General features: G+C 37.7%; 2 protein-coding genes and 1 pseudogene across 2 annotated transcripts; 2 read left to right on the forward strand and 1 right to left on the reverse strand.

The window, feature by feature from the left end:
• Positions 1-231: 231 nt before the first annotated feature.
• Positions 232-3,526, reverse strand: LOC116933147 (annotated as a pseudogene).
• LOC123469251 lies at positions 3,523-8,190 on the forward strand. The gene is made up of 2 exons (XM_045168129.1): positions 3,523-7,850; positions 7,963-8,190. The coding sequence occupies exon 1, from the start codon at positions 3,562-3,564 to the stop codon at positions 6,820-6,822; it is 3,261 nt and encodes a 1,086-aa protein (XP_045024064.1). The 5' UTR covers positions 3,523-3,561; the 3' UTR covers positions 6,823-7,850; positions 7,963-8,190.
• A 768-nt stretch (positions 8,191-8,958) lies between these two features.
• On the forward strand, positions 8,959-20,209 carry LOC116935926 (diacylglycerol kinase theta-like). The gene is made up of 16 exons (XM_045168256.1): positions 8,959-9,009; positions 10,539-10,647; positions 10,857-11,077; positions 11,418-11,574; positions 13,202-13,336; positions 13,401-13,535; positions 13,714-13,831; positions 14,349-14,539; positions 14,675-14,887; positions 14,964-15,098; positions 15,179-15,538; positions 15,623-15,914; positions 16,033-16,188; positions 16,253-16,409; positions 16,485-16,592; positions 17,960-20,209. Exons 1-16 carry the CDS (start codon positions 8,959-8,961, stop codon positions 18,152-18,154), a joined length of 2,733 nt encoding a protein of 910 aa, XP_045024191.1. The 3' UTR covers positions 18,155-20,209.
• The last annotated feature ends 721 nt before the right edge of the window (positions 20,210-20,930 follow it).

Genomic DNA, 20,930 nt, shown 5'->3' on the forward strand with positions numbered 1-20,930 from the left:
ACATGGAAAGCAGATTATAAAGCACGTTTAAGTCTGGTTCGAAGTGCCCAAAAAAGAAAGGAACTGAAACGATTACTGGACAGCAGATATGTTTTAAAAAATTACTTTCATAGTTAAGTAATAAACACTCATCCCTGTTGAGTTTGTAAAATAAACACCATAAAAAATCTTCAAAGTTGTTACTTTCTATACCGATCATTTACCTTATACGAATAAATCTAACAATACAAGTTTGTTTATTAAATTGTATTTAATCAGTTCCGAAGTATTTCTGTCCAAAGTGATTAGGTGCAACTGGATGAATCTCAGAAGTCAAGATTTTCATCTATACGAACAAAAATTCATTTTCGTTCAAATTCAGACGTATCTCAACACTTACCTGAGGAAAGGCTGTTACTATTGTTCGGGTTGCTGGAGGAGTACAGAAAAGGTTAGCAAGGACAATATTTTTCTCCCCAGCACCGAATGATCCTTTAGAACGCTAACTGCTTTAACGACAGTATTGCCCGTACCTGGTAAGATGAATATAGATTTACTCCTAAAATTTTAAAGCCGGTAATGCACGGCAGTAGAGTGGATTATGCAAACACCAATTTCAAATACTAGTTGTTACTTGTTTTACTAGTATCTTACTAGTAAAACAAGGTTTTAGTTCACAAACGTATTTATATGGCCGAACTAATGAAATGGTTGGAAATCATACAAAAATCTAGAAGAGACTCACGATTCTTTGGCCAGAGTTATACAAACACAAGCGTAAATAAATATTTATCGTCGATTTGAAAGCCTTTTAAATGCATATTTGACTAAAACTTTCCCCATAGGGCAATATGTTCGTAAATACATAATAAAGCTTTGGCCACGGTATCTAAGTGCGGTAAAACTACAATCACGTCAGTCGATGCCATGATATCAGCCGGAATATGTACTACGGGCACGTTGGCGGAGTGGACAAATTTAGGTCGAACTGCTCTGTAGGGATACCATTGATATTTATATACTCACTCATGATTGGATACACAAGAAGAACTTTTCTTTGTGAAATGTCTTCAGGAAACTTACCATAAACAACTTTAGCTTCATGGGTATCATGATCTGAGTCAATCAAAATTTTCCCAATTCTCATTGATCTACAGCAATCCCTAAGTCCCTTTTAATGAAAGACAAACTATTAAAATAGAAAATAAACAAATAGGAAAGATGTCTTCATAAGCTTTTGGACATACCTGTACATACCTGTTCCATAGCTTCTCCACTTCTGACAATGGACACCCCACAATTTCCCTTTTCAAATTGCAAACCATCATATGGAAATCCTATAGGAGTTACAACTGTGCAAGATGAATAGGGAAGCTGGTTTAAGCTTTCCTCTATAACAAGACGAATCTAGATAAAAAAATCTTAAAAATGAGAATGCCCAGAAATCTAAATGAAAAGGCTATGCATACCAATCTGTCAGCATAAAATTTGAAATCATTTCAACTAGTATTCCTATAAAATTGTTGGAACAAAAACATGAATAAGTTGTTAGTTGGTTGAAAAAATTCCAGAATTGAAACACTTCTTAAATTAGTTGTCAGTATTGGCACACAAAAGTGGCCCAGTTGTTGATTCTGCAACAAGGTGTAAAACTATTTTTAGTTCACATAGAGTCAATCATATCATATGAAAACTAAACAGTTAGAGTAACTAAAAAATATATAAACATAAACACCTGTCACGAATTATGGTCTGTAGTTCACATGTCTGGTCATTCCTCTTGAGAACGCGAACGCTAACTGCTTTAACGACAGTATTTCCCGTACCTGGTAAGATGAATATAGATTTACTCTTAAAATTTTGAAGCCGGTAATGCACCGGCGTCAGTTACAACCTCTCCTTGTAAATGTCACCAAACAGTTCTCTAGCAGCTGCCAATATTGTGCTAGTTTTACCAGTACCAGGAGGGCCATAGAACAAAAGATTAGGAAGATCAGCTCCTTGAAGAGATTTCTGAAGCACAGCAACTACTTCCTCTTGGTATGAAACTTCATTGATTGTTCTAGGACGGCTATGGCACAAATACACATTACATACAGCTGTTCGTTTCAAGCTTTGAAACCAAACTTGTTTTACTATTTTTCAACCCAAGGTATTAAGGAACCTCGTTTTCGTTGTAATGGCTCAGAAACCGAGGATGCTCCACTTTCCTTCGGTTGATTGGAGAGCTTTCCAGTTTTTAAAAACGCATCCATTCTGGTTATCAGAAACACGCTCCTTTTGCTTAGATACGGTCAAGGGATTGCGTAATGTAGTTTCCTGTGTTAGCGTGGAAATAGTTGCGGGAATTTTGAAAACTTTTTTTTAAGCTAATAAATTGTGTTGCTGTGTTTAGTTCTTACCTTTCTGCCCAATTTACGTCTGTCAAACAATAAAACAGAATGAGCAAGTCTGCAAGGTTATGCACAGCTTGGTGGTGGTGTTGCTAATCGGAATTTTCTGGCGCGCGTTTTTATACATGTTACTGTGGCGGCCCGTCACGCCAAATATCTATTTTTCAACGTTGAAGTATTGTCGTACCGGCCACTATGTCGCTGGCGTACACTGCTGGCTATTTCAAATTAATATTACCATCACTTTTTTAAAATGCTTGCAGACTGCTTTCCCTGGCTTCGACTTAATTTTCGTGAAATGTTTCCAAACCCAACATGACAGAGAGTCTTTTGCTGAAGGTTCAGTCACGGTCTAACAGGAGACTCTCCTGTTAGACCGTGGTTCAGTATTAGAATTGCTAAATAGTTCAGCATTTTCATCTTGGTCAATCGATTCGTTAATACTCTTGCATGGATGTTAATAATAATATTAATGTATTACTTTAATTTCAGTTTTGTAAGGTTCATAAACAGAACGTTCAAAAATTCAAATTCAAATTATTACATGACGTCACTAAAAAAATATGGCGACTAAACGAAAAATTATTGAATAAAATGAAGGTACCAAATTTAAATGAAAGAAATGCTTTCTTCATATTTTCAAGCCAAACGCCACCTAGCAACACAAAATCAAGCCTTAAAAAAAGCAACGCCATCTAGAAAACAACTGCTTAATTAATTGACCCCAAAATCGCAAAAGACATGACCAACCAGTCAGCCGTTATTTCAGCTTTGCAAAAGCGTTAGTAAGGGAGCGGCAGCACGACAAACGAGAAACAAAAACGTATAACACGCATCTGAATAACCCTCAAACCTGTGTTAAAATCCGTATTGCAGCAAACGCCATCTATTGAAAAATATCGGATAAATCGGCATCGTAGTACACATGAGGTGATTTTGATAGAATCCCTATCGGGAAATTGATATTTTTCAGATTATTTAAGGCAAATTTCAATAAAATCATATTGAACTTAATGTGACTATAGACATTATAAACTAAAAAACTAAAACTTTAGAGGTGACTTGCAGTTTTCGAAAAACAATTCAAGAAAACCTCAAGATTTTACACATGCGTGGTTCAAAAGTTGCATTTATTTATAAAGGGGCATAATCGAAAGAGGCAATAAACAATTTCTGATCAAACTTGAAAATGGTTAAGTTTACAACATGCTACTTAGCAGTGTCCACACTTATTGCAGTTGTCTGTAGTATTACAGTGTGTGTGGGCTTCATCGTTATGTTGAGTAACATGGAAGAAGCATGCCCACCTCTTAAGTGTCCTACAGAAAACAGCTATTCTGCAATTGTCCAGTCACCACCAGAACCACCAGAACTGTCTACAGCTTCTCATCCTACCTTTCCTGGAAGCTCATCAGGTATTCTGCTAGAAGGAAAAATTGCCCACCCTAGATCAGACATTTACGACCCTGACGATAAAAATACCGACAACATTTACGTTCGAAAACCACAAGAAAGGAAGATTTCTCTTACTAGTTTCTCGGAAAACGACGATGACAACAGTAACAACATAGAACCGGTATTTCTTTTACAAAAGACCATTCCAGGAAACGACCAAAATATGGTAGCCCTTCTGTCATCTATGGTTTCTCGTGGCACTGATCACAACACAGAAGCGAAAATAGAGTCTACGAAAAACTTCAACCTCGAAAAGAAAATGACAGGTGTCTTGTCGTCTTTTGTTTCTTCCGAGACAAATTCAGCAGAAGAAAGGGATTTCTTTAACAAGTTTTTGATACTCCTTTCGGAGCAAGGAATTGACCAGGATATCAAACCGAAAATGTTTCAGGTCCTAGAAAACATAATGGGTCGGCCCGAGCACGATAAGGCAATTAGACTGAAAATGGTGAAGCTCATGTCAAAGATCGTTTCGCAAAACATTGATGAGGCCGTCAAGTGGAAAATGCTAAAACTTCTCTTGAAAATAGCTTCACAAGAAACCGAAACAAAAATCAAATCGAAAATGATAGCAATCCTTCAAGACATTAACGAGGAGAAAAGCATCGGGTTAAAGCTGAAGGCCGCAAATTCTCTGTCTGCAGTCGTTGACTACCACGCCATAGATGAAACAAGATCACAAATGGAGAGTCTACTTTCTATGATAGTATCTCCAGCCAAGGAAACAAACGTGCTAAACATTTTCACGAATATTCTTTATGATCTTAAACCACTGGAATTGGACGTTGATCAAAAATCAAAAATGATTGCCGTACTTTTCAGTGTTTCTCCTGAAGAAAGCACACCTGATGTAGATCCTGCCAAGAAAACCGACATACTGAAAATTTTCTCGGAAATTCTCCATGATCTTAAAGGACTGGAATTGGACGTTGACCAAAATTCAGGAATGATTAACGTTCTGTTCAGTGTTGCACGTGGAGAAAACACACATGATGCGGACCCTGCCAAAAAAATGAACATGCTGAGCGTTTTCTCGAATATTGTTTATGATCTTACAACACTGGCATTGAACGTTGACCAAAAATCAGAAATGATTAACGTACTCTCCAGTGTTGTTCGTGAAGAAAACACACCTTATCGAGGTCAGGCCAAGAAAACAGACATGCTGAACATTTTCTCGAATATTCTTTATGATCTTACACTACTGGAATTGGACGTTGATCAAAAATCAAAAATGATTGCCGTTTTTTTCAGTGTTTCTCCTGAAGAAAACACATCTGATGTAGATCCTGCCGAGAAAACCGACATGCTGAACATTTTCTCGAAAATTCTTCATGGTCTAAAAGGATTGGAATTGGGCGATGACCAGAAATCAGTAATGATTAACGCACTCTTCAGTCTTGCTCGTGAAGAAAATACACCTGATGCGGACACTGCCGAGAAAACATACATTCTGAAAACGTTCTCGAAAATTCTTCATGATCTTAAAGCACTGGAATTGGACGTTGACAAACAATCAGAAATGATTAACGTTCTGTCCAGTGTTGCACGTGGAGAAAACACACCTGATGCGGACCCTGCCAAGAAAATGAACATGCTGAGCGTTTTCTCGAATATTGTTTATGATCTTACAACCATGGCATTGGACGTTGACCATAAATCAGAAATGATTAACGTACTCTCCAGTGTTGCTCGTGAAGAAAACACACCTTATCCAGGTCAGGCCAAGAAAACAGACATGCTGAACATTTTCTCGAATATTCTTTATGATCTTACACTACTGGAATTGGACGTTGATCAAAAATCAAAAATGATTGCCGTATTTTTCAGTGTTTCTCCTGAAGAAAACCCATCTGATGTAGATCCTGCCGAGAAAACCGACATGCTGAACATTTTCTCGAAAATTCTTCATGGTCTAAAAGGATTGGAATTGGGCGATGATCAAAAATCAGCAATGATTAACGCACTATTCAGTCTTGCTCGTGAAGAAAATACACCTGATGCGGACACTGCCGAGAAAACATACATACTGAAAATGTTCTCGGAAATTCTTCATGATCTTAAAGCACTGGAATTGGACGTTGACAAACAATCAGAAATGATTAACGTTCTGTCCAGTGTTGCACGTGGAGAAAACACACCTGGTGCGGACCCTGCCAATAAAATGAACATGCTGAGCGTTTTCTCGAATATTGTCAATGATCTTACAACCCTGGCATTGGACGTTGACCAAAAATCAGAAATGATTAACGTACTCTCCACTGTTGCTCGTGAAGAAAACACACCTTATCCAGGTCAGGCCAAGAACACAGACATGCTGAACATTTTCTCGAATATTCTTTATGATCTTACACTACTGGAATTGGACGTTGATCAAAAATCAAAAATGATTGCCGTTTTTTTCAGTGTTTTTCTTGAAGAAAACCCATCTGATGTAGATCCTGCCGAGAAAACCGACATGCTGAACATTTTCTCGAAAATTCTTCATGGTCTAAAAGGATTGGAATTGGGCGATGACCAGAAATCAGTAATGATTAACGCACTATTCAGTCTTGCTCGTGAAGAAAATACACCTGATGCGGACACTGCCGAGAAAACATACATACTGAAAACGTTCTCGAAAATTCTTCATGATCTTAAAGCACTGAAATTGAACGTTGACAAACAATCAGAAATGATTAACGTTCTGTGCAGTGTTGCACGTGGAGAAAACACACCTGATGCGGACCCTGCCAAGAAAATGAACATGCTGAGCGTTTTCTCGAATATTGTTTATGATCTTACAACCTTGGCATTGGACGTTGACCATAAATCAGAAATGATTAACGTACTCTACAGTGTTGCTCGTGAAGAAAACACACCTTATCCAGGCCAGGCCAAGAAAACAGACATGCTGAACATTTTCTCGAATATTCTTTATGATCTTACACTACTGGAATTGGACGTTGATCAAAAATCAAAAATGATTGCCGTATTTTTTCAGTGTTTCTCCTGAAGAAAACCCGTCTGATGTAGATCCTGCCGAGAAAACCGACATGCTGAACATTTTCTCGAAAATTCTTCATGGTCTAAAAGGATTGGAATTGGGCGATGACCAAAAATCAGCAATGATTAACGCACTATTCAGTCTTGCTCGTGAAGAAAATACACCTGATGCGGATACTGCCGAGAAAACATACATACTGAAAATGTTCTCGGAAATTCTTCATGATCTTAAAGCACTGGAATTGGACGTTGACAAACAATCAGAAATGATTAACGTTCTGTCCAGTGTTGCACGTGGAGAAAACACACCAGGTGCGGAGCCTGCCAATAAAATGAACATGCTGAGCGTTTTCTCGAATATTGTCAATGATCTTACAACCCTGGCATTGGACGTTAACCAAAAATCAGAAATGATTAACGTACTCTCCAGTGTTGCTCGTGAAGAAAACACACCTTATCCAGGTCAGGCCAAGAACACAGACATGCTGAACATTTTCTCGAATATTCTTTATGATCTTACACTACTGGAATTGGACGTTGATCAAAAATCAAAAATGATTGCCGTATTTTTCAGTGTTTCTCCTGAAGAAAACCCGTCTGATGTAGATCCTGCCGAGAAAACCGACATGCTGAACATTTTCTCGAAAATTCTTCATGGTCTAAAAGGATTGGAATTGGGCGATGACCAAAAATCAGCAATGATTAACGCACTATTCAGTCTTGCTCGTGAAGAAAATACACCTGATGTGGACACTGCCGAGAAAACATACATACTGAAAACGTTCTCGAAAATTCTTCATGATCTTAAAGCACTGGAATTGGACGTTGACAAACAATCAGAAATGATTAACGTTCTGTCCAGTGTTGAACGTGGAGAAAACACACCTGCTGCGAACCCTGCCAAGAAAAGGAACATGCTGAGCGTTTTCTCGAATATTGTTTATGATCTTACAACCCTGGCATTGGACGTTAACCAAAAATCAGAAATGATTAACATATTCTCCAGTGTTGCTCGTGAAGAAAACACACTTTATCCAGGTCAGGACAAGAAAACAGACATGCTGAACATTTTCTCGAATATTCTTTATGATTTTACACTACTGGAATTGGACGTTGATCAAAAATCAAAAATGATTGCCGTATTTTTCAGTGTTTTTCCTGAAGAAAACCCATCTGATGTAGATCCTGCCGAAAAAACCGATATGCTGAACATTTTTTCGAAAATTCTTCGTGGTCTAAAAGGATGGGAATTGGACGATGACCAAAAATCAGTAATGATTAATGCACTCTTCAGTCTTGCTCGTGAAGAAAACACACCTTAAATCACAACTTTAAAATCAAGCGTTCATTAACAATACACACAAGAATTTAAAATAAATGTATTCTGCAAACGTTTTTATATTTAAACCCTAGATTCAAACGATTTAATAGGCCTACAATAATCATTACAAACTAGCTATAAAAAAGGCACACTCTAATGGACAAGTCGACTCTTATAGACTAGTCGATAAGAATCGACTTTCCTCAGCAGAAAAAGTGACGGTGCGATTCGTCGCTAAGGATCGACGAGATAGTCTGCGACCAGCCTGTTATTAGCTTTGGCGTGTTTATCGTCTGCACATTAAGACGCCGTCTCAGAGACCTTGTTGCTCGAGGAGACCAAGGTCGTATCAAGTAGCTGAGATTCTCAGCTTGGATCAGTAATTTCTCAACATGGTCGCGCACTACTAGACGATACGTCTTGAATTGCTGCGCCGTCACTTTTGCCCTATGAAGAACGTAACTTATCGTTTGGACGATAAGTCATGAAAGGCCGTCATCTTGTCTGGTAACCTAGCAACAGCTAGCGCTTGCAGACGCGACGAACTAATTTAAATATGGATTCAAATGTCATGAATGATCCAATCAAGAAAACCCCTATAAAGAAGGGAAATGAAATGACCACTTTATTAACATGGCCCAGTAGAGTGGCCTTTTTTCCCTGCGAATCTTTTTTGACTTTCATTAGCTCTCGGGGTCACCAGGAGCAGTCATAGAATACGGTTGTGCATTTATACGTAAATAGCTTTTTCTATTTGTCTGCTAGTGTATCCATATCCTGTCTGTTTTATGCTTTATTTACATCTGTCTCCTATCTTTCTACGGGATGTCGCTTAAAGAGTCATCTAGCGGATCAAACCCACACTCTATCCAGAAGGTAGTAATGTCCTGGTAATAATACGGAAACCGGACACCATGCATGTGTCATGTTTGCCAAAACATTTTTAGTCTCACGTAGGGCTCGGCCCCGATTGACCGAGATCGGGTAAACCGATCTGATCTATCCGAAAAATGATCTATCTGTTGAGATCAGTTCGTGTTCTCCAGAAAAAGATCGGTTCCGGTGCGGTTCTTCGGTGCGATCGGTTAGATCTTCCGCCATTTTTTAAGATGGCGGCTTAAAAGAAGTCGGGTAAACGGGTAAAAAAACCAGTGTAACCGGTTTTTAGAACCGGGTTTGGGAACTTTTTCTTAGAACCGGGTCGTAGAACCGGGTCCAGCAACTGGTTCTAGGATCTGGGTCCTTTTTTTGTTTGGAACCGGCTTGGATCTGTTTACCCATGGGTAAGAAAATGGACGATCTGCGATCTGTCAGATCCGCACCGAAAATCAAAATTACCTACCCGATCGCCAAAAAAGCTACCCAATCGCCGCGGGGCCGAGCCGTAGTCTCACAAAAAAAAAAGTGAAGTCTTGAACATCGCAGCTCTACTGTGTTTTTGGGGAGAAAAGGTAGAAAAAGCAAAAAGCATTTGAATTGTCTGGTAATGAAAGTTATCAAATAGGTAAGAAAAACAAAAGCAAAAAAATAAAGTTGCTTCGTATTTGTACACATCTTGTCCGAAAAGATTTTTGCCTTCTGGCTGTTAAACCAAGTACCTTTTTCTAGCTTTTCCGGAAATTTCCATGGCAAACAAAAATCGGTACGTTGAGGGCATCCAGCACTGAGGATTTTTCTGTGTAATTGTGAAGCAGAACAGGGAACTTTCTCGGGGGTTTCTCAAAATTGTTTTCTTTTTCTCGCGGAGGGGAAGTTGTGGATTATTTGGAACATGCTGTTTGGGAATATTTGTTGGGACAAAAGAGGGTAGGTGTACGTATAGTAGGAATAGCAAACGAAAGGCACCATATCATCTTCTTAGTTTTTTGTAAAGAATTCAAGGATGAATCAAAGAGCGATGTCTTCGATGTTTTCTCGTTTAGAGCAATAAGATGGGAAAATATGAAAGCGCTTAGTTATCATGTTAAGTCAACAAAGCTTTGTTATTTATGCCATTTTTTTCATCAGCAGAAAATTTTAAAACATGTATTTATTTACGAAGCTTCTATTCTTATTTACAGGTCTCTAAGAACATGTTCAGGTTAGGGACGGTTATTTGTATTATATAAGGATAGAAACAAAGAAAAATGTTAACTTAAGATAAATACGTTTCGTTCGATACATCGCAATGTTTGACAAGAATATCGCCATAGTTTGTAACTTAAAATATGTCGTATATTCCCTAACAGGAAACAATTAAATTAAGGAGGCAGGAAGCTTAAAAAAGGGAATTTAATGTCTGCTTAGCTTACAGATCCTTTTCAAAGATGTTCGTCTCCCAATTCAAATGCTGTTAACAGTTAAAAAATTATTGGCAGTTTTACTACAACGCATTCACTCAGTTTTTTTTTTTGCCCTTGTTTCAGACACCAGTCGCACACTTTTGGGCCGAATCTAACCACCACAGTCAAAAACGACGGTTTTGTAACGTATGCCGGAAGCGTCTGGATGACACCTATTCGTTTCGATGTGAAGGTACGAAATAAAAAATAAATAAAAAAAAAATACGATAAAAATAAATTCTTCCGATCCTATCACAAATTTTTATTCTGCTCCCTGGAATTAAATTTTAGAAACATTTCCCTAAGTTAGACGTTTAATAAGAAAAATGATAACGTTCATCTTAACGAAATGTGCATTCCTCATGAACCCACTTGAATCCATGTATTTTTGATATTCCTTAGTTTGTGACTATCACGTGCATGCCGAGTGCAAGGATGGAGCCCTGCCAAATTGTCGCCAAGCTTCTACCTACACACCTGGATGGACATTGGAGGATATTCGGCCTACCCACTACTGGCGAGAGGGAAATTTGCCAACTGGCGCCAAGTGTATATGTTGCCGGAAATCGTGTTGGAGTGCCGAATGTCTTGCAGGATGGAAATGTGAATGGTGTGGATTTGCGGTAAATGGACCTTTTATACATTAAGAAAAACCCAAAAGAAACATTTACTCTTGTGATCCGCTGCAACAAACGAATTCACCTGCGTAATTTCAATTTATTAGCAGAAAATATACAGTAGGTACCAAAAATATCCATCGTGTAATAGACATCCTTCCGTCTTAAGAGCCCGGTTAAAAAAGCCCCCAAACCGTATGCGTTTTTTGGATATTTTTGGCATCTACGTGTATCACTAATTATCCGCCCAATTCGTTTATAACAGCAGACCAGTAATATGTCAGTAACGAAGCTGTTGTGTCTATATGCTGCTTATTTTATGTTTCCTTTCCTCCTATATGTGCAGGTTCATTCCATGTGTTACAAATCAGTAAATCCCGAATGCAATTACGGGGTCCTTGCGCCAAGTCTTCTTCCACCGCACGCCGTTAGTAATAACTGCCATACAGTGGCATTGGAAACGCTGATAGGATCACAGCCAAGGAGGAGAGAAACAGCATCACGTAAGTATTTCAATGCTAAATGAGTATGAGTTTCCCTTGCTTGCTTTTAATTCTTTAATTATCGATATGCATTCTAAATTGCCACTGGGGTGTAGTAGATGAACGTGAATCCGTTAAACATATTTTTTCACCATAAGTGATATTTTTCTCCTTATGATAAAAGTAGGATAAGTGGAATTGAAATTTGATAACGTTGATGCATTAGATTGATGCTATTTTAATTGCGAAAATGAATATTCATTTTCCTTGTTATATAGGGATTGAATCGGATCTCCCAGAGTCAAATAGTGTATTTCCAAAATCGGGAAAATCCTGTTTGTCTGATGCTCGTGAAAATGATGCATGCTGAACAATCGTTACAGAAAAGCATAATGCAACGAATATAGTAGTTTAACGAACATTCGTGTCAGTGCTGTTGTGCGGTTATGAAATATTGATTCCACAAATTCATTAGCAGGACGCTCGGTAATAGCCATAAAAATAGAAGATAATCACCTTAGTTCGTACGAAAGAAACTTCCCCTGAGAAGATTAATGGGAAAATTTGTTTGGCTACTCTTCTACACAAATATTTGGGTCACAGGTTTAGTTGGGTAATGTTATGTTCCAAATTAAATTTAGCTGAACATGACATTAAGAGAGATTGTACAAACCCATTCTCTGATTTACCATCTTCCGACCCCTATGGAGGAAACATTTGATTCCGCGGAGGGAAGAATCTTAACTAGGAATTATCAATTCATCAACGTTCCGCTTTCTTCTTATCCCATAGGAAACGTTTTTCTTAGTGCAAAACTATGTACAGTGTACACTGGAGCATTTTCTGTTGTAACATGTCAGAAAAAAAGGCAGCTTAAATAGAATTTTACTCGTATCATTTGATTACAATTTCCACAGCAATATAAAAATTTTTAGAATAATTTTTTTCCCGTATATTTTACGTATACGTCTCCTACAATTTTCGCTCATGTGCTAAACTAATACTTTATGAATTGATTTTTTTAAAATCAGCCCTCATTTGGCTTCTTATGTTATAGCATTATAGTTCTGAATGAAACAGTTGATTACGCATTGCAAACGTCATACTGCCTTGTTTTGCGTATCCTACTTTGTACTGACATCCAAAAAAAAAAAAGAGCACTTGGCCTGTACTCTATGGAACCATGGCAACACTCGGTAAATAAACTGGGATGCATATGGCCTACGATTCAATGATTGCAATAGTAATGACGTGACAATCAAGTAGGCCATACAGTACTTTATAGTGAATAATTAACATTGCTTTAATGGGTATCTCTTAACGTAACATAATAGTTCAACGCAGTATAGCCTAATTTGGGAAAAGACGGGAAAAGATAGCAAATTAAATGGTGGAGATGTAGTAAATAAAAATTTGCCATTACAATATTAGGTGATTTACTTTACTATTACTCTAATAATAGCCAGTTTATGTTTAACATCAGTAATATGAGAGCGTGTTGTATTTTACCTGTGTGATAATATGATTCATCTTGATGCCATTTATAGTTTTCTTTTTATATACCACCATACCAATGAATAATTATGCCGTTCTCAACTCAAAAATCAACTAGAATTTTGACTTTTCTGTTTCTTGTTTCATGCCTTAGCCCGGAGCATTTCAGAAGATTTTTCCAGCGGTGGTGGTGGTGAAGCTGCCAATAAATCATTCCGTGAAACTGATGATAACTATAGTCAAAGCCGAGAACGAGATCGATCAAGGGAACGCGATGACCGCGATGAAGGTTCATTTCGACTTGAAAAAAGTCTGTTTTATTATCCAATTATTGATTTCTATTTTCTATTTAGAATTGATTAAAGTGTACGATGGGATCGCTTCGTTTCGCCACCATAGCTACAAACTGATCTCCGTTCCCCGACACACCAGTGTTGAACAACTAGTCGCAGCTGCTATGTGGGCATTTCACCTGACAGGAGATCCTGGTAATTAATTACGTGTCTTGTTATTATTTACAGATGTATGAATGGTATTAACGCATCACGGTAAATAATCGGCTTCAAGTATTAGCTATTAGTAGTAATATTATATAATCGGTTTAAGTGATTTAAATTCAACCTTTTTGAGCCTCTTTTTTTTTTTTTTTTTTTTTTAATTTCACAGGAGACTATTATCTTACAGATCTGTGCGGAAATTCCGAGAAGGAAATTGAGGAGCCCTACCCGATACCCTTACTGACACGAGTAGACGGGAGGAAGCCAGCCCTATTACTCCGTTTTCGGTAGGATTTTCTATTGCTTGACTTGATTTCAACCCTGGAAATCTAGGGGGCGATGGGGAGTAACTTTGATCCAAAATGTATAGCATATTAGATGCCAAATTGAGACTTAAAATCCATTACGTTTGTTTAAGATTCAAGCTCTTTGAGGGTAGAAAAGCTCGTGATGAAACTTGATATTGTGATAATATGGTAGTAAATCGTAGTCTACAAGAGTTCTTGTTTCTTATGTCAGCTGAACTGCCACCTGAACAAACCGTTATAACACCGAGAATGTCCAACATTTTATAAAAATTGTTTACGACGTTTTTGACTAACAACATTTAGTTAATTTGACAGTTCATGCTTGAATTTGCCTGGTATCTATAACATGATCCGTGAGAAATAGACGCATAAGGGATTGGTTTCACAATTTCCATGCATTAAACCTTAAGCTAAGGGCACTTCCTAACTTTTGTTTGTTTGTTTGTTTGTTTGTTTTTTGTTTTTTTCCCTCTGCTTTGCTAAATTGACAAACCAGGGAATCAACCGATTCTGGTTGGGTCCGCGTTCATGCTGGAAGATTACAGGTGTCTGAATCTCCCAAGCTTGTACCGGTTAGCAGTGGTACCAGCGCTGCTAGTCTGCTCAGCGAATCACTGCCCCTCTTCGGGTTGGAATCTGCAAACCCAGAAGATTTTTCTGTTACGGAAATCATCATGCACAAAGGAGGTAATTCAAATGTTTGATTTTCATTTTCTTTTTCACAATATACTAATTTTCTAAGCAAACTCTATATGTTCATCTTTATTTTTTGCTTTTCTTGCATGCGATTTGTGACGGCAATTCACATAAACAAAATAAAAGTTTCGGAACGAGTTCTTTCTCGGGACGAAATTCCATGGGAATCGCTAAAGCAAATAGGCCGAGAATCTCTTCGTCAGATGCAACGCACTCGGTTTTACCTTCAACCGAAAGAAGTTCCATGCAGTGAAAACCTGGCTGTGTTTGTTAGCAATTTGCCGTTTAACCTTTCTCAGCGTCAGTATGAGAAGATTCTCCTTGACATTCTCGGGAAAGGTAGTTGATCATTGTCTTCCTTTTGCAAAGTTTAAGTATTTTTACTTAAAAAAACGCTTCCTATATCTTTATCAAGATAATAAATACTCTTCAATCGGACCAATTTATTATGAGTATGGTTCAATGGTGTTAACCTATCAGAATTTCGATGATGCCATACAAGCTTGCTATATTTTGAAAGATGCAACCTATGAGGAACGCAGCCTATCAGGTACGAATAAAAACTTGTTCATTGCCATTTAACTTGTGGAATCTATCCCTCTTTTTGTTGTCTTAATTATTTTCCAACAGCCGCTTTGTTGCCAAATATTATACCTCAGCTGATTCCTCCCGAAGTTCAACCTCTTTTGGTTTTTGTAAACGTGAAATCGGGTGGATGTCAAGGCCTTGAACTAGTCACAAGCTTTCGTAAGCTTCTCAATCCATATCAAGTTTACGATCTGGATATTGGTGGACCTTTGCCGGGCCTTTACGTGTTTCGACACGTTAAGGATTACCGTATTCTGGTATGTGGGGGTGACGGCACCATCGGATGGGTTCTACAGTGTCTCGACAACGTCGGCCAAGACAGTGAATGCTCTTCACCGCCTTGTGCTATTGTTCCACTTGGTACAGGAAATGATTTAGCCCGTGTTCTCCGCTGGGGATCAGGTAATTTTTTTTCAAAGTTAACTATTCAGAAAAAGCTAAATGCCCTTTAATAAAAAAAAATAACAATTTTGTTTGTTTGTTCAGGTTATACTGGAGGAGAAGATCCCCTAAATCTGTTACGAGATGTCATAGAAGCCGAAGAAATTCGACTTGATAGATGGACCGTGGTTTTTCATCCATCAGACGAGAAACTATTTGAGGACGGTAAAGGTGGCTGTGGAACAGGGGGAGTCATGTCAACATCGACAGCCATTTCCAACGAGGATAACACCCAAATATTTGTTATGAACAACTATTTTGGAATTGGAATCGACGCCGACCTTTGCTTGGATTTTCACAATGCGCGAGAAGAAAATCCCAATAAATTCAATAGCCGGTAAATTATTGAAACATTGTACGGATTCATCTTTTTCAAGCGTCATTTTAACACAGTGTCTTCAAGTTACTCGTTTCAACTCTTTGGAACATAATTTCTTCGTTTCTTTTTTTTCCAGTTTACATAACAAGGGTGTGTACGTCAAGATGGGTATACGAAAAATGATGGGACGCAAAATGTGCAAAGACATGCACAAGGAAATCCGGTTGGAGGTGGACGGAAAATTAGTGGACCTACCCCCTGTCGAAGGCATTATCATTCTGAACATTTTAAGGTAATATAGTTCAATTGAAGGAGGAATGAATTAAAGATTGGTTAACGTGGTTTTTTATTTTCAGTTGGGGATCTGGTGCGAACCCATGGGGCTTTGAACGTGACGACCAGTTCTCAGTGCCAAATCATTGGGATGGCATGCTGGAAGTTGTAGGCGTTACTGGCGTTCTCCATTTGGGTCAGATTCAGTCGGGACTACGCTCTGCTATAAGAATTGCACAGGTCTAACATAAAGATGATAAATTGACGCCCTTCATTGAAAAATTCATTTTCTTGAAAAACAAAAAACAAAAACAGGGTGGGCATATCCGTATACGTATGAACAGTGAACTACCAATTCAAGTAGATGGTGAACCTTGGATTCAATGTGCTGGCGAAATAGTTGTACTGAAATCAGCATTGAAGGTAAAAATTTATTTCATCAAGATCCGATTTTAACACTACTTACTTGATAAGACCATTTCTCGGCTTGCATTATTTATCAGCGGGGACTTGTCTTTTATTAAGAGAATTGCACAAGAAACTGGGGCAAGGGGGGGATTCCCAACCCGAAAATTGTTCCCAGGCTTGAGGGAGGCAATCCGCTTATAAGACCGTTTGATTCTAAGATCTCGCACCAATTGGTTTCAGAATCCTCACAAGGATTAGAAGTGTCGGAGATTGCCAAACCAGAGTATCCTATGAAATATTGCTTTGCACCAACTAGTCTAGAGCTATTACGATTTGTTAGATATTGCCGGATCTATGGTTTAACTGTCGACCGGTCTCGTTTGAAGAGAGACGGTAAATAAAAGTTCGAACGGAAGTCGACAGAAAGCTTTATACGATCTGAACGGAGTTAAATGTTTTGACCTCGTTGAGCTGCTGTTATGATCGGCTTTGTAGACCAAATGGAGAGTCCGACAGTTAATCGTTGAAGCCAGCTGAGAGCAGCCAAATCGGTTGTTTAAATCTCGAATCCTGGGACTATAGACAATTCGAGGCATACAAAACGAACACAAACAAATAAAAGATCCGTAAAAACAGACAAACAAGGTGATCCATTGGCGTGAAAATGAGGTGTCGTTACGTTGGCGTTTCCGGCCTTTATTATATGGCTTGCACCAATCCCAATTGAATTGTGCTTAATTATCAAATTAAAAAAAGGGTGAAGTATAGGTTGTCTCTTCTCTATCACGGTCGTTGTTCTTGATTTTCTCTTGCCATGGAGGGAATTAGCTAGAGAAGTACAAGTTGTTGCGTTCTTAGACGGGAGTTTAGATCGCTTTTCTGCAACTGGATCTTGAACCAGTTCGTGCTCGCGTGTTCCACCTAGTTTTCCATCGATCCATACTTAGGCTATTTAAGACCTCGTTCCCTTCTTGGCTTTTCCCACCTGACTGTTAAAGCATTTTCGTATTTCGACTACTTCGTACTGCTGTAGTGAGGTTTTTCTTGTCTTTAAATGCTTACTTATAACCGGTTAACTGGAGCATGGTGACCCCTATCTCTAGGAGTAATAAACTTCCTCGTCGTTAGCGTTTTCCGACAAAGAGCCTTATAACGAAATCGATACCGTGCTACTCACCTTTATCAGCATTAATGCAAATAGATTTCTTCTATTGGTTCCGACATCTACCAATCGAACGAAGTTCACAAATTGTAGGAACTTTCAAGGAGCGTACCCTTCATTAGGGTGTTGTGATTCAACGTAAAAATTAAGTTCGACTTTAGAGTGCATATAAAGTTTCTACGTAAAGAGATGAATGAATAAATGTTGAACGAACTCACAGGCTACCATGTTAAAAAAGAAGAAAGGAAACATCCCAAGTAGCAATGTGGGTCACAGCGGCAATCATACTGTTGGAAACAGCAAAATCCGTTGTCCTGCAGTGATTCCAGCAGCATCTGAGTTGGACAACAGTGGCTTCGATGAATCTCAAACTACCCCGGGTAACAAAACACAGATCTATTCAACGACCGTGTGAAAATTTGAGGTCGAAGCCAATCTCACCTCAAAACGTATTGAAATTTTCTTTCTATCACGGAAGAGAGTAGCACAACCCACTTTCCTGTGGGCTCTCAAAATCGCCGGCAATAGGTAACCACGGATTTTTTCAAAGATAAAAAAAAAAAAAAAAGATGAAAATTTGATCTTGTTCAACATTGCACCGTACGGTAGATCTTCTCATCCCCATCACACAGTTTTTTCCCTCCTTCACATGTTTATTTAATTTCCAGTTTCAACTGTCCCTGCTTCCCTTGAAAAAAAAAAGAACGTGCATAAAAAAGGTAAAATCGTGCCATGCCTCTTTCTTTGCTAGTTCGCCTTTCATGTTTCCGTTTTTTTAACCAGTCAACGTACTCTTTTTATATGTTCCGTTTATAGCAGTTATGTTGCGTATGTCTTAAAACGTATTTAAGAAATTTCCCATTCCATTACCTAGCTCCTATAAAAGTATCCAGTAAATTTAAAACAACTCAATTTTAAAACGAGGCCGGAACAGATTTCAGAACTACAAAAAAAAAAAAACAAAAAAACAAAAACAAAAACAAAAAAAAAAAAGTTTAGCCCATGTTGAGGACTGTTACTTGATTGCGATGGGTGCACGATTGTTTTGTTGTTGATTTATGATTATTTATATCATATATATATACACAAAATGTATATATGTATCTGCTGTGCAGGAAATTTTCTTAAAGGTAATGAATGAAGTTCAAGCTGTAAGTCTGCAACAAGAAACTCCTCACTATGGGGATATTAGCGAATTGGTTAGCTGGAACCAATTTTCACTTTGATTTGGAGCAAAGGTTTCCAGGTTTTTACTGAACATAGTCTAGTCAAATAAATTCGAGTTGTCTTACTTAATAGTGTTATGGGTCACAAAGTTATTAAGCTTCTCGTCCAATGCTATATTCAATTGTCGCTAGGTAATTAGATGTTTTCTGTATTCCTGGTCGTTTGAAATCTACGTTTTCATTGAATGTTTTCTGGCCCCTTACTTTTTCTTTTCTTATCAATATGGTGGTGTTTGATGATCATCGGAGATCATCACCAATCATTGAACCTCGTAATGAAAATATTGTTCAGACAGGAAATCCAGTAGGTTTCTGAATGGATTGTCCCTAATGCCGATTATCTCGCTTTTCGTAAAATAAAAAAAGGCATGGAACTTTCAGACGTTTGTTATATAATTAAAAAATAATAAATTGCCTTCGCCTGACCGAAAATACAGCAAAGAAAAAAAAAATCACTGGGATAAAAAAAAAATCTTCGAAACGGAAATCTGCTATATCAGATGTAGTTCTACGATTGAACCGTTAAATGAAAAATCCCGCTTGCCATCCTGTAAAAGAAGATCATGGTAAACGAGATGACACCGTAAAGTAATCAAAGAAATAGAATACAAGCATAAACACGAATCTATTTATTATCTTTATTTTAAAATCTGGTACAAATGTGTTTGTTATTCGGTAATATTTGTGATGTATGTTTTTAACTGCATTCAATTAAAAAAATTACTTTACGTTACTGGGTTATGTCTATTCCTGCTGACGTTTATCTTAGTTTCTTTCGAAATCGTCTTTTTGCAAAATTGTTGTTCTAGTGATGCAAATTTTCCTTGTCGGCACATCGAACGGATAAGTCAGAAATGATTGATCCCAAGACTATTTAATTTTCTAACATTTGTTTCGTCGGTTATTTGAATTTTGACTAATCACGTTTTCATAGATAGCTTTAATTCAGATCTTGTTCCAGAATAACTTATACATAATAATCGTTGTTTTGTACCAGTCGTAGATTAAGTGCTATAGCGCTTAACTTAACTTAACTTACTTCCTATAGGAATACCCCATTTGTGTCATGGATGAAGACATATTCGGTATTTGATGAAATAAATGAATGTATGAGCTTCATCACTGTACGCGATGTCAAAATTACTGAAAATATTGTAATCAATTATAATATTTCAAGGATAATGTTTGTTTTCTCATTTGTTGTAACTTTTTAAGAATTGAAATACAGGTTTTTGATAACTGCATGAGTACATGTGATATGTTGGAAATATTCTAAAAATAGTTTCAAGGGGTACGACTCCGATCGCCCACACTTTCAGTTTTTACCCCCTCCCCCTTTTTTTAGGCTCGTGTTACTACCTGAAAAGCATAAATTTCTTGTGCACTAGAACTGAAACGAATTTCACCGTTGACTGGAATCTACAAAGATATTTTAGAATTTCATTGGAAAAAAAGATGTTGATCACTGTTCTAAAAATAGCTGTTCGAGAATTAGACCCTATTGACAATGACCTATTCTGTAAAATTTCCTCATTTCACTGCATGCAAAGCAAGGAAAGTAAAAAAAAATGTATGCTTTGGTCAACTTTGTTTTCTTTCTTCCTTTATTTTTTTTTCTAGCAAAAACATTTAATTGCATTTGAATCTAATATATTTGCCCAAATATTCTCAGAGAAGGCTTTCCCTAATTTTTCCCGATTTTTCCGCTATATTCAATGATTGGCATTTCTAGTTGTGTGAGGATGCAGATATTTTCTGATTTTCTCGTTTAAAATTTTACTCTACTTTTGCTAAAATGCAACATGCTGTTAAATGGTAAGATTACATAGAAACAACATTATAAAACATGGAAAGCAGATTATAAAGCACGTTTAAGTCTGGTTCGAAGTGCCCAAAAAGAAAGGAACTGAAACGATTACTGGACAGCAGATATGTTTTAAAAAATTACTTTCATAGTTAAGTAAT

Source organism: Daphnia magna, linkage group LG1 (assembly GCF_020631705.1).
Source record: "Daphnia magna isolate NIES linkage group LG1, ASM2063170v1.1, whole genome shotgun sequence".
Classification (NCBI taxonomy): Eukaryota; Metazoa; Arthropoda; class Branchiopoda; order Diplostraca; family Daphniidae; genus Daphnia; species Daphnia magna.

Excerpts from the sequence above, each read along its gene's own strand:
- LOC123469251 (XM_045168129.1), top strand. The coding sequence starts at position 3,562 with ATGGTTAAGTTTACAACATGCTACTTAGCAGTGTCCACACTTATTGCA.
- LOC116935926 (XM_045168256.1), top strand. The coding sequence starts at position 8,959 with ATGTCGCTTAAAGAGTCATCTAGCGGATCAAACCCACACTCTATCCAG. Across the intron at positions 13,536-13,713 it reads TCACCTGACAGGAGATCCTG|GAGACTATTATCTTACAGAT; the intron begins GTAATTAATTAC and ends TTAATTTCACAG. Across the intron at positions 16,189-16,252 it reads ATCATTCTGAACATTTTAAG|TTGGGGATCTGGTGCGAACC; the intron begins GTAATATAGTTC and ends TTTTATTTTCAG.